Genomic DNA, 12,223 nt, shown 5'->3' with positions numbered 1-12,223 from the left:
AAGGGTGGACATTTAAACTGAGGCCTGAAAAATAAGAAGGAACGTTGGTTTATCTCTGGCTTTAAAATTCTATGATGAGATGTCTTGTTAACCAACCAAGTCTTATAAGAATATAACAAACCACCCTGTGAATTTTCCTTTAATTTTTATTCTTAAATCATTTGACTTTGGAGCCAAGAGAATAACATTTGATTTCAAGCATTGCCATTTAGCAGCTGAAGAGCTTGGACAAATCACTTAACCCTCTTGAATCTCAGTTTCACATCTGAAAATACAGATATAATATTGCCTTTCTCATGGAGCCCTGGTGGTGCAGTGGTTAAGAGCTTGGCTGCTAACAAAAAGGTGGGCAGTTCGAGCCCACCAGCTGCTCCTTGTATATCCTATGGGACAGTTCTACTCTGTCCTATAGGGTCGCTGTGAGTAGGAATCAACACGATGGCAATGGGTTTTCTTTTCCTCATGGTGAGTAGCGTACAAGATAACATAGACGAGAGTGCTGTGTAAGCAGGAAAGGGCTCTTTGGATATTTTTCCTTACCGGGAGCCTACCCTGGATCTAGCTACATGAAAATAATAAATATATATGCAGTTAAAGAGAGTGACTCTTTTTTTTTCAAAGCTCTATCCTGATACCTCAGGAAGTGCTGAATGAGGAAACAGACTTTAGAAATCCTTCTTTGCCCCCTAACTAATGCTCTCAGGCAGAAGCAGAGTTCTCTGGGGAATGCAGTCCTGAATTTTGTGGTTAGAGTTGAAAAACAGATCAAAAAAGAAAAATCTTCCTCAAATTCTTCCTAACTAATGTCTCTTCCTCCTTTATCACCTGTAAGAAAAAAGGGCCCACATTTTACTCATTTTTAACCCAAAATATCTCCGTTACTTAAAAAAAAGAATCCATCTTTGCCTAAGGATGCTTATTTTATTTTATTTTGTAGTTGTTGTTGGTTTTGGCAAAGTTCTACTATTTTAGGACTTTACTAAGGGCCCTGAAGAATCTTTCTTGAAAAGCAACGTATGACCTTTCTCAGTCTGAAAATTTTACTATGCCAGACATGTCATTAGCATTAGACAATAACCTTGTCTTAATACCTGAACATACAAAACAAGACTATTAGTCCAAGATTGTTTCTAATTAATTAAAATAAAAACAAAACAGAGTCTCTGAAATTAAATTATACTGACTTCAAAATGTTTTTAAAATAATACTGGTAAACTGATGAGGTAGAATCAGGGAAGCTCCCATGTAATGGATTAAAAAGATGCAAATACACTTTGTGTAACCGGACCCTGAGTGTGTTACAATACAGCAGGGTAAAATTCAGTGGCAGCTTACCCTGTCAAGAACACAAATAATGTACGTGTCTGGCCAAGAACAACATATCCATTGCATCAGTAAACGCAATCATTCTGACTCAATTACAGAAATTGGTCAGCAGTAGCAATCACAATGGACAGGGACTGCAGGCAGGAAGGGCACTGTGCCCTTTCAGCTTGGTAAATGGGTAGCATCTGGCCGGTTAAATTGACCCTGTATGGGCTATGAATGGGATATCCAGAGTGGGAGTTGCAGTCCATTTCATTAGTGACCATTAGAAGCTCCCTGGTTTCTCACCATCAAATGGAAATGCAAAACTGCACTGAAAATGCACCTATTACTGGATAGCATAAGGATGTTGCGTGAATTTAAATTTTTTGAAAATGCTAAAAAAAAAAAAAACCTTCAATATTGTGCTGTGCCCACCAGTGAGGTCATTAGGTATCCTGGCCTTGGTCCAAAGTGGGATAATCCATCAAAAGTCCTCACATCAAACTAAACTTTGTAATGATCAAATCAAGTGGACTGCAGACATAAGCCAAAAATCAACTACCACTAATAAAACCCTCCACTTGCTTTACACGTCCCTCCTTACCAACCAATTGCCATAGAGTCAATTCTGACTTGTGGTGACCCCATGTGTGTGAGAGTAGAACTCTGCTCCACAGGATTTCCAATGGCTGATTTTTCGAAGTAGATTGCCAGGACTTTCTTCCAAGGTGCCTCTGGGTAGGCTTGAACCTCCAACCTTTTTGTTAGCAGCCAAGCACGTTAGCCATCTGTACCACCCAGGGTACCTTCCTTACAGGTGAACAGAAATCAAGCTATGCCACCTTGATATCCTGAAGCAAATGTGGAATTTTAAAAATTCAAAACATTATCTCAGGCCTTGAGAGCTTGCAATCTGGAGCAGACATAAAGAAAATCCCAGATAATGCCAAGAGGTATGCCAAGAGGAGGGTTAAAGGCCTGTATTTATTCTTGAGTAATAATGAAACTCTTAGTGATATTCTTAAGCCAGATTTTCAACAGATCTTCTGACGTCAAGAGTAGAGAGAAACCTGGAAGTCCGCTGTTACAATCATTCGAACCAAAAACCAAACTTGTTGCCGTCGAGTCAATTCTGACTCATAGCAACCCTACAGGACAGAGTAGAACTGCCCCATAGGATTTCCAAGGAGCCGCTGGTGGATTCAAATTGTTGACCTTTTGGTTAGCAGCCGAGCTCTTAACCACTGCGCCACCAGGGTTTCCCTTAAAACGTTTACAAGGCATTAATTACATTGATATTGTTTCTAAAATGTGTGGCTAACAACGTACTAGGATATTGGTAATACAACTTCAATAAATAGTATTGAAGTTGTGAGAGTTCCACTAATCTGGGCCATTGGGCAGAAACATTCTGGGGTGTAAGGAAAGAGTCAAACTGAGATGGTCATCTCGATTTCAACTTCCCAAACTAGCAGCGTGGAGTGCCTGTGTGGCACAAACGGTTAAGCGCTGGACTACCAACTGAAAGGTTGGTGGTTCAAACCCACTCAGAGGCACCTTGGAAGACAGGCCTGGCAATCTGCTTCCAAAAGGTCACAGCTTTGAATACCCTATGGAGCAGTTCTACTCTGCTCCCGTGGGGTCGCCATGAATTGGAATTGGCTTTATCTTCAAACAAAGATGAAAGTGTAGATTAAGCTGTTTATTGTTTATCTAGCATTGTTTCAATTACTCTATGACAAAATAGAGTTGTCATTTTTTTTTTTTTTTTACTGAAAGTATAATTCAGTATTCCAAGCTCCAGTCTTATCAAAACTTAGCAAGCAAAGGGTTTGAAAGTTATTTAGTGCTTTGTAATAAATTTGATTCGGAATCGATCTTGCTTAATTTAAATATATCTACATTGTTATTGATAGGGCTGTTTCTTTTACTGAATTCTAATCCATCTAATCCAATCTTTCTGCTAACTCACTTGAAAGTCCCCAAGTGAGCAAATCTCTAAACAGCAAACAGGAATGAAGAGAGGGAAATTAATTACCTTTGCTGCTCCTCTGGCAGGCTGATAAGGGAGCTTTACATTCTCAACATCTGATAAATAAGTCACGTTAAGAGGGGTCTCTCTTTCCACATAAAAGAAAAATCAGGTAATTATGTTTAAAGTGTCAAATATAAATCTAGAAAACTACTTTTGAAAAATAGAGTTGTAATACATTAGTAGGATAAATGTTTGGTTTCTATTTTTTAGTACTTTTTGTCTCTTTTTAAAAAATATATCCCAGTCTAAAAGTCTCTCAAGTTTTGTACTACTGTTACCTATGACGGAAAAGCCAACGGAAGATATTGCTTTTGTACTATTGTTCCAAAACATTTTAAGTAAAATGTGCCCAGCAAGTAGAGGTAGCTCAGCTCCCAGGCCTTACTAAACCAGAGGCTACCACAGCAAACTTGTATCCCATTCAATGGATTTCACACTCTTGGAGGCACTGTGCCAATTGTCTATGTGCTTCCCTGCACATCCTTCCCCTCTAACATTTTTCAGGGGCCTGCCAGCCCCTCTCTGTCTTGCCCACTTGTACGTGATGTTTCCCTCAACTGGTGCCAAACTGTTTAGTCTCTTGGATATTTTACTGTAACTTCCTTTGTTTGATTTACTTTAAAGTAGCCAAGTGCTTCCACAAAGAAAGGACTGTTAAGCTCTTCAGAAACGAAGAAGACAGTTAAACTCCTGTTTCTTTAGCTTCTGTTTTGGGAAGTGCCTGATTATCTTACTCTCTTTGAGAAATGCCCGATGATCTTTTTCTCTTTATGCAGCAGAGTTTAAAAGCTATAAAATCATGCAATTCTGCTCTTCAGTCGCCATGTGTTTCCTTCTGCTAAGTACTTGCAATTTTAAAATGTACCGCTTTGGAAACCTAAAGCCCTCAGAGATTGAAATTTAGAGAACTTATTGAGAATAAAATTCATCTTCATGGCTGTCAATTACATCTCTTCATTTTTCTTTTTAACTATTCAAAATACGGTAACTTTTTAAATGATCATTAAAAACTTTAAATGGCCAAGTTACCTTTGCTAGCAGCATAGCGGCATAATGTTATAACCTTCGCAATAGCTAGAAATGAAAACTGAGTACAGATGCCAGGAAGTGAAAATGATTAAGTCAATTAAAAAATATTAAATTTAGGACAAGAGGTGCAACATTTGATATATGAAAAGATAATTTGTAACAGTTATTTTGGAAAGAAAACAGTAAGAAGATAAACTGTCATTAACTGGAAATGTTTTTCCAATGCAACCATACAGGCTGTGCTAAAACTGATCGGAGAAAAGTGATGTCTTAATTTGGCAATTAACTAATGTCTTTGGTAGCACAGATGATAAAATCTGATAAATCAAACCAAAAACAAAAAAAAGTTCTAAACATTTTTCTTTTAGTTATAAACTCACATGATTGCAGTAGACAAAATCCTAGAATTTTAAACCTGGAAGGATCTTTAAAATCGTATCTCTTGAAGTCTTCATTTTATAGACAAGAAAACAGAAGTATCAGTTTTTTCATCAATAAAAAGTGAGGGTTAAATAGCTAATGCTTTCCAAACAACTTTATAGAACGTAAAGGACAATCTAAATGAAAGGTAATTTTATTATGACATGACTTCTCCAGAATCATATGGTTAATGAATGAGTAGGCGACTAGATATTAAAATACATGCCTGATTACAAATCCAGCTTACTGTTCATCTTCAGCAAGCGGCTGATGAAGCTTACATACAACACGGGACATTCCCAGTTGAGTTTGCATGGTTTTTTAACATTCTCATAGTCTATTTATCCTTCTTGAGTAGAAGCTATAAGTAGTTGTCTTAGTCATTTCAAGTCAAGAGAACTAATTTCTTATTCCTGAAAATTTGGTGATCAAAATCTAGCAAAAAATAGTTGAAGTGAGCTACTTTAAATGCCCCTAGCATTGGTTGTTTTTCTTCACTTTTTGCTGTATTAATTTCCAAATTAAAACAAAAAAAATCAAAACTCAAAGTTTGGAAAGTAGAGAAAAATATAAAGCAACAGAAAATATCTTGTCTTACAAAGACAACCAGGGTTAACATTTTTACCCTGTCATAATTTAAAATGACTCTATAGATAATTTATCTCCAACTTTTTTAGTCAACATTTCCTCATGTGATTAATTCTCATTATAAATATTATTTAATGACTATATGATATTCTACTGTGTTAATATGATATTAATAACAACAAATTCACAATAGTTTTTCATCATTATAACTCTGTCCAAGGAGCGGCTGACGGATTCAAACTGCCAACCTTTTGGTTAGCGGCCAAACGCGTAACCACTGCGCCACCAGGACTCCTTTCTTAGGTTAAACCCATTGCTGTCAAGTTGATTCTGACTCATTGTGACCCTATAGGACAGAGTAGAACTGCCCCACAGAGTTTCCAAGGAGCGCCTGGTGGATTCAAACTGCCAACCTTTTGGTTAGCAGCCGTAGCTCTTAATCACTATGCCACCAGGGTTTACTTTCTTAGGTTAGCGTCCCACAACTCAAATTAATAGGTTAGAGGATATGAGCATTTTTAGGGCTTTTGATATGTGTTTGCCTTTCCACTAGTCCTAGTCAAAGTTTAAGCAGTCAAAACCCTGTCATTAGCGTATCTACCCTCAACTTCTATTTCTTCCTTTCCTCTCTCCGAAATGAAGATGCTTTAAGTGAAAAAAACAACCACCTATCTTTCATTCCTATCTTGTAGGTTTCTTAGCAAACACTATGGAGTAGTTCTACTCTGTAACATATGAGGTCACCATGAGTCTGATGCGACTGGATGGCCACTAACTACAACAGGTCCTAATGCTTCATTTTAAAGAAAATATTGCTATTTTTCAGGATTACTCTCTATAACAGCAGAGTATCAATTTCTACTGATAGGACACAAACCTTTGTACTACATACAAAATGGCCCTAGGGCAAGGATAGTAGAGTAGATTATATAAAGGACACTGGAGGGCCTTTCGGGGATAGCTAGTACAGTGACGAGTTGCTTAAACATAGCTCCATATCGAATACCACATCATGTTCATCTTTTGAGAAACATCTAACATGCCGGGTGCAAATGACCCCTTTGACATTCACCTGAAAATTCTAGGCAAGAGACTGTGTTTCTTTCTTAGTAAAATGGGGGAAGAAACACCCCTCTACCCACCAGTCACAACAATGCCTCACTAGGGTTGTTCTGTGTCGGTCCTCCCTCACCACTGTGGTTGCAACTCTGTACTTTTCTGACTGCGTCTGTCAGGAAGGAGACAGGAAATTCTAGTCACCCTCACAGCAGCTGCGCCATTCCTGCTATCCTCCTCCAATGACGTCGATTGGCTTTGGTGACACGAGGTCAGGAACTGAGCCACAGTGAAGGTCAGGAAGATAGGTCACTGTTTATGCCGTTGCTGGGCTGGGGATCCTGCTGAGGCTATTTGCTTTCTTCCTTTCTATACTGTTTCTCTTTCCGTTCCTCTTTTTATAATGCAGAGCCAAAGCATCCTGTTTTCAAAACATCTGACTGTTTTGCCACTGAGGAGCTCATGTTCTGATGTATTTCACTGAAGTGTAAGACAATTCTTCCGATTCAGGAGGTGATAAAAGTTGAAATGCAAAAATTAATGAAGACGTCAAAGAGCACAATCTGTCGTTGAGCAAAACAGTTTTAAGTAAAACAGCTCTAACACTTCTAACTGACCTTGGGCTGCCGACAGAAGGTTCACTGGACATCCTTTTCATTTTGTAAAACAATGCTGTCACCTTGTAAAATTCCCGCCGGATTGATGTCATCTTGCTATCATTCTTGCGGGGAAATAATCTACGATATTAACCTACCCGACTGAATATATCTCTGATATTCCGGAATTCCATTTGGCCTGTAGTCAGCGTTAAGGGATTTGGGAAACTCGGGCCAAGGAGAAGACTATATTTTTATAAGTCACAGAAACAGTTTCCTATCTATCACCCTGGGCTCTGAAGTACAGTTGGGAAAGCTAGTTACAATATTTGAGTCACTCAGTCCTCTTTAAACCATAAAAGAGTTAATAACAAAGAGAATAAAATATGTATAGCCCTACCCAGATGAAGTAACTACGAAAAACTGTTTGTTCTTTTTCCTCCTCTAGAGGCAGTCAACTCGCTACTGTTTGCATGTAGACCGGCACATCTGTAGTTCCCAAATACCCCCGAAACATAACACGCACTCTCGTATCACCACCCTTAAGTGAGTTCAGGGGTTACAAACAAAACTCAGCAGTCTCTTAGCTGAGAAAGAACTAGGGACACGTATTTCTTGCAAAACTGTTGTGGACATGTTCCAATAAGTTATCATTTATTAAACTTTGACTACATATCAGATACCTTACTGAATGCTTTAGATGAATTACCTCACAACAACCTGTGAGATAGGTTCCACTTTTATCCCTGTTTTCCTGATGAGAAAGTTGAGTCCCAGAGAGATTAAGTAAATTGGCCAAGGCCAAATAGCTAATAAATGGGAGAGTCAGGAGTTGAACAGTAATTTTCTGATCCCAAAGACCATTTCTGCACATACTCCTTCCATAAAACATCTACACACTCACTTCCATGTCTACAACTCAGATATTTGCTGTGGTTCTTTTGTTCAGTGCTAATAAGCAAGACATGACCAAATAAGAGTGCACAGAAGTGATGATGATGAAGACAGTAATGATTATGTTTTTAAACAGCAACTTTGTTGGAAAGCTCAAATAATTTCAACAACATTTAAAATTGAATGTGGAATTTTATTTTTATCACAGATAATTCAATTCCCCATAAAACCAATTCAGATCAATTTCATTTTGGTAGCCACAAAAAATTCTCATTGCATTATATCATATCATATCATATGTCATAGCATATCATATGTGCCATGCACCATGGTTTAAGTTACTCAAGCTTTATCTGAAATAATTATCTGAATGATGAAGACTTAAAAAAAAAAAGTATAGCTAAGTAAAAAGTGATCTTTTTAAAAACTAAAGTTGACTTTAGCTGTCAGTCCAGACATCTCTCATACAATGGCTAATCGCTTTGCCCTACTACCTTTCCACTGTAGATCTAGAAAATAGGCGATGCTACATGCCTTCTACTTGAGCTAAGTGCGTCAGCATTAAGGTTTAGCCCTTTCTTTAGGGTTAGCGCTATTCAACTTTCATTACTTCCTGCATACCACACCATAAAGGAGGAGCGGAAGCCTGAAGTGATGGGAATTCTCACCAGGACCTACAACATCCCCGGCCTCAGAACCTTAGTAACTACTAGACTGAATATGAAATTACTTTTAATAAAATGGCAAGACAGACAGATAGACAATGTCTAATTTCAGCACTCTAGACACAAACCTGGTTAGACTGTTACGACTCATCAGTACACAAACTGGAAAATAATAGCCATTTGCAGTTTCTCAGTGAGTTTTCTTCTTCTCCCCCCAGAGTGAATTGCCTACTTTACCTTAGTGATTCCGGAAGAGTTCACCATGTCCTCTAGGAGGCACCTGATGAAAAACTACCTCCAGATATTGGATCTATATCTTGCATGCACATCAGTGGTTACAAAATGCAGAGAACAGAGTAGCTGTTAATATTTCTAAGTAGGCTAAATTAAAGCATGTGTAAAAAACCCCTCTACATAGAGTCCAGTGTGTTTTGGAGAAGTTACGCAGCTCAGCTCTAGAATATGGGGAAGCAGTTGGGTGAGTTTTACAATGGCCTGGAAAAACCCTGAATTTAGCCTTTAATTGAGAGCTTCAGAAGAAAAAAGGCAGTAAGTAGTTACATACTCTGAATGAAAATTTTAGAAAGTGACTTATTTTTGCTCTTTTAATTAATAACCAAAAAGCAATGAATTCTCAAGTGAGAAGAGCCCTCTTCTTTCAGGACTCTTAAGGACTCATTGCTTCCTCTGCTCAGGTCCTTTGAGCAGGAGCCAGCAAGCCTTGATGGAAGGTGATACTTTTAACCCCAGGAAAGAGGGAGGAGGGACCCACTTCCCCAGTAAACCTAGGGCTAGAGAGGGCATGTTGGCAGGTGTGCAGCAAAATCTCTTCCCAGCCCCGGAAACATACGACGCCGCCTCAGGCTAGACTGACAGGGACTCTGAAAACATGCACTTAGAAGGTTACAGTGCTAAGGCTTTCTGTATATGTGTGTGAACGTATACGTATGTATACATACATGTACTGTTGTTGTTGCGTGCTGTCGAGTCGGTTCTGACTCATAGTGACCCTATAGGACAGAGTAGAACTGCCCCATAGGGTTGCCAAGGAGTGGCTGGTAGATTCGAACTGCTGAACTTTTGGTTAGCAGTCTGAGGTCTTAACCACTTTGCCACCAGTGCTCCATATACATATAAATATATCTATATATACAGTTTAAAATTCTCCAAGGAAAAAATAAAAACAAAAAACAATGACTCTCACTACATAAATTAGTACTCTAAGTCCAGGTGTTAATTAAACAAATGATATAATGATGGATAATTACAGCTCTTGAACAGTTAAGTTTTGTCTGGGGATTGTAAATAAAATAATGTCTTTGCAGTATGGGTGAAACTCAGTTTCAAATTATTCCACTCTGAAAACCAGCAATCTTTTAAAAAATAACTTTCTTTTCGGGACAAAGTATTATTGTCACTTTTTATCATAGGTCATCCCAGCATCACAAAAGAATAGAAAATCCCAGGATGTCCTTCTTCTCAGAAGGAATTTATCAATCTTCAGAGCCAAAGACGGAGGTCAAATTATCTTTGGTCAAAAATATCTATGTAACACATAATTGCAGTGGAACATGTTACAAATTTTACCCTATGGATTCATTCCTAGTTTAGCTTCCTGATAATTATTTTTTTGAAGGCATTTTCTTTTGTGTAGTGACTTGCGAGCTCTCACATTAAACGTATTCCAAACTATATCATTCAAAAAAAAAGTTTGGTGGCTGTGAATGCAAAGCTTGGTGTGGATCTTAAACTTTTGCTGTAGCATTAAGATACAAGCAAAGTGTGGCTCTTTGGAACAGGATATTCTGAGAGAAATCGGCAAACATATTCCTACAGTCACGGTCCCTGGTGTACCTCTGCTGCAGGCTGGGAGCTCCCTGAGCGGTCCCATATTAATGAATAAAACGGTCCTCTCTTACCTTGTTAGAAGCCATCTCACTGACAGAGCGGTAGGTCTGTATGGTCTCTAGCTGGTCTAGACACCAGTCTAATTCCTCCAGGGTTTCCATTGCTAATTTTTGATAAGATTCTTCTGCAAACAAACACACAGACATGTAGTTAGGCTGGAGCCGCTGCAGGCTGTCCATAGCCGAGTCACCGCTGCCTCCGCTGATCCCGGCGCTACTGAAGGTGCCACAGTGCTCCTTCATTATTTGCGCCGCCGACTCCTTCCTTCCAGCTCTCTCCACCAGGAGAACAAATCACCGTGGTGCTCTGCCTGAGGTGGCTGGTGCCAAGTTTTCCCCCCTCCTGCCTGGATGAGGTGTCAGTGATCTACCAAGAAACTTCCTCTGAGGAAGAAGGCGGGGAAACTGTCTCTTCTAAGCTCATCTGCATAAATGTGCCCTAAAACTGAAAGAAGCAGTGAGGAGTTTTCTCAGGCTCTCTCTGCCTTAGTCATCCCGGGGCTCTTTGGGGTGCGTGATGTCATTTCTGAACGTTTGCAGTCTACAAGAGAAGTGAGGAAAGCGTTTTCTCAGTTTGCTTTTCTTCTAAAGGAAGCATACAGTAGAAAATCTAGGGGGGAAAAGGACGTTTGGCAATTACATTGGAAGGCTAGACAGTCTTTCGTTCCTGGAATGTATTAATGTTGGAGTAACTTTTAATTCGGCAAACACTGACCGCGCAAGTAAGAGACTTCGCTCTTCCTCGCCTCCCCGGGAAGCCTTCTTTTAATTAGGCTCAAAACGAGGTCTCTCCAGTAAGACTTTAAGAGAAACTGTCTGGGATTTTACGTGAACACATTTACTAGCCGGGGAGTCCTGTGCTCTTGTTACACTAAACAAAGCTAAAACTTCCCTTCTGCTAGTGCCAGGATCTCAGAGAAATTCTGAACCGGACTTTCAGGTGGAGCCAGATGTGAACGCGGCAGATTTCCATTTTGATTAAGCCAGGGGCTCTGATTTGTCATTTTAGGAATCTAGACTTTCTGGAAAGTTTTCTCAGTGGTCCATACCAAAACAAAACAAAACAAAACAAACTGTATATAGATATATATAGTTTTCAAGATCATATTTTTGTTGGATAATTGAAACTCTTTTTAAATGTCCACAACATGTCTTTGCATATCCAAAAGTTTATGGGTCTAAACAATACTTCAGGTTATTGATTTAAGAACCCAGTGTTAATAAACATTGAATTAATTTTTATAAATGCTAAATGAACTAATGATATTACAGACAGCTAGTAAAAAGCAATCAGTCTGTCCCTCCTAAATGTCTCTTTTCAAGGGGAACAACATCCATTAACTCTACCAGGTTTTCTGGAACACAAGTACATGACAGGCACTAACACAATTAAAAATCTTGTATGGAGTTCTAGTGTAAAGAAAAAGGCACATGCATTCCTGTCAGATTTAGAATACATTTTTTATACGTTTTATAGACCACATAGCTTTTCATTATTATATGAATAATTTTATGTGTGTGGCAATCAGGTTCTTGAAACAGAAAAGGGAATAAGCAGAAGAGCGATTCCAAGAGACTGGAATCACTTGGCCACAGATGTACACTTCAAAGAATAGGTGCTTTGTTTGCCCCCAACTAAACAGGGGTTAAAATTCAATATCCTGTACGTCATACTTAAAAAGCCACAAAACCACTGGAAGTGACTGCCTCCATTTTTTTCACTCA

General features: G+C 38.8%; 1 protein-coding gene across 1 annotated transcript in view; it reads right to left on the bottom strand.

Annotated features, from left to right (window-relative positions):
* The window catches only part of PDE4B (phosphodiesterase 4B), a 40,876-nt gene extending 29,404 nt beyond the window's left edge, over positions 1-11,472 (bottom strand). Inside the window, exon 1 of the mRNA XM_004369028.3 lies at positions 10,511-11,472. Within this exon, the coding sequence (XP_004369085.1) occupies positions 10,511-10,741 (231 nt within the window). The 5' untranslated portion in view covers positions 10,742-11,472. The remainder of the gene's footprint in view (positions 1-10,510) is intronic.
* Between the last annotated feature and the right edge of the window lie 751 nt (positions 11,473-12,223).

The sequence above is a fragment of the Trichechus manatus genome, unplaced genomic scaffold, assembly GCF_000243295.1.
Source record: "Trichechus manatus latirostris isolate Lorelei unplaced genomic scaffold, TriManLat1.0 scaffold00003, whole genome shotgun sequence".
Classification (NCBI taxonomy): domain Eukaryota; kingdom Metazoa; phylum Chordata; class Mammalia; order Sirenia; family Trichechidae; genus Trichechus; species Trichechus manatus.
This window is presented reverse-complemented; position numbering and strand designations above follow the sequence as displayed.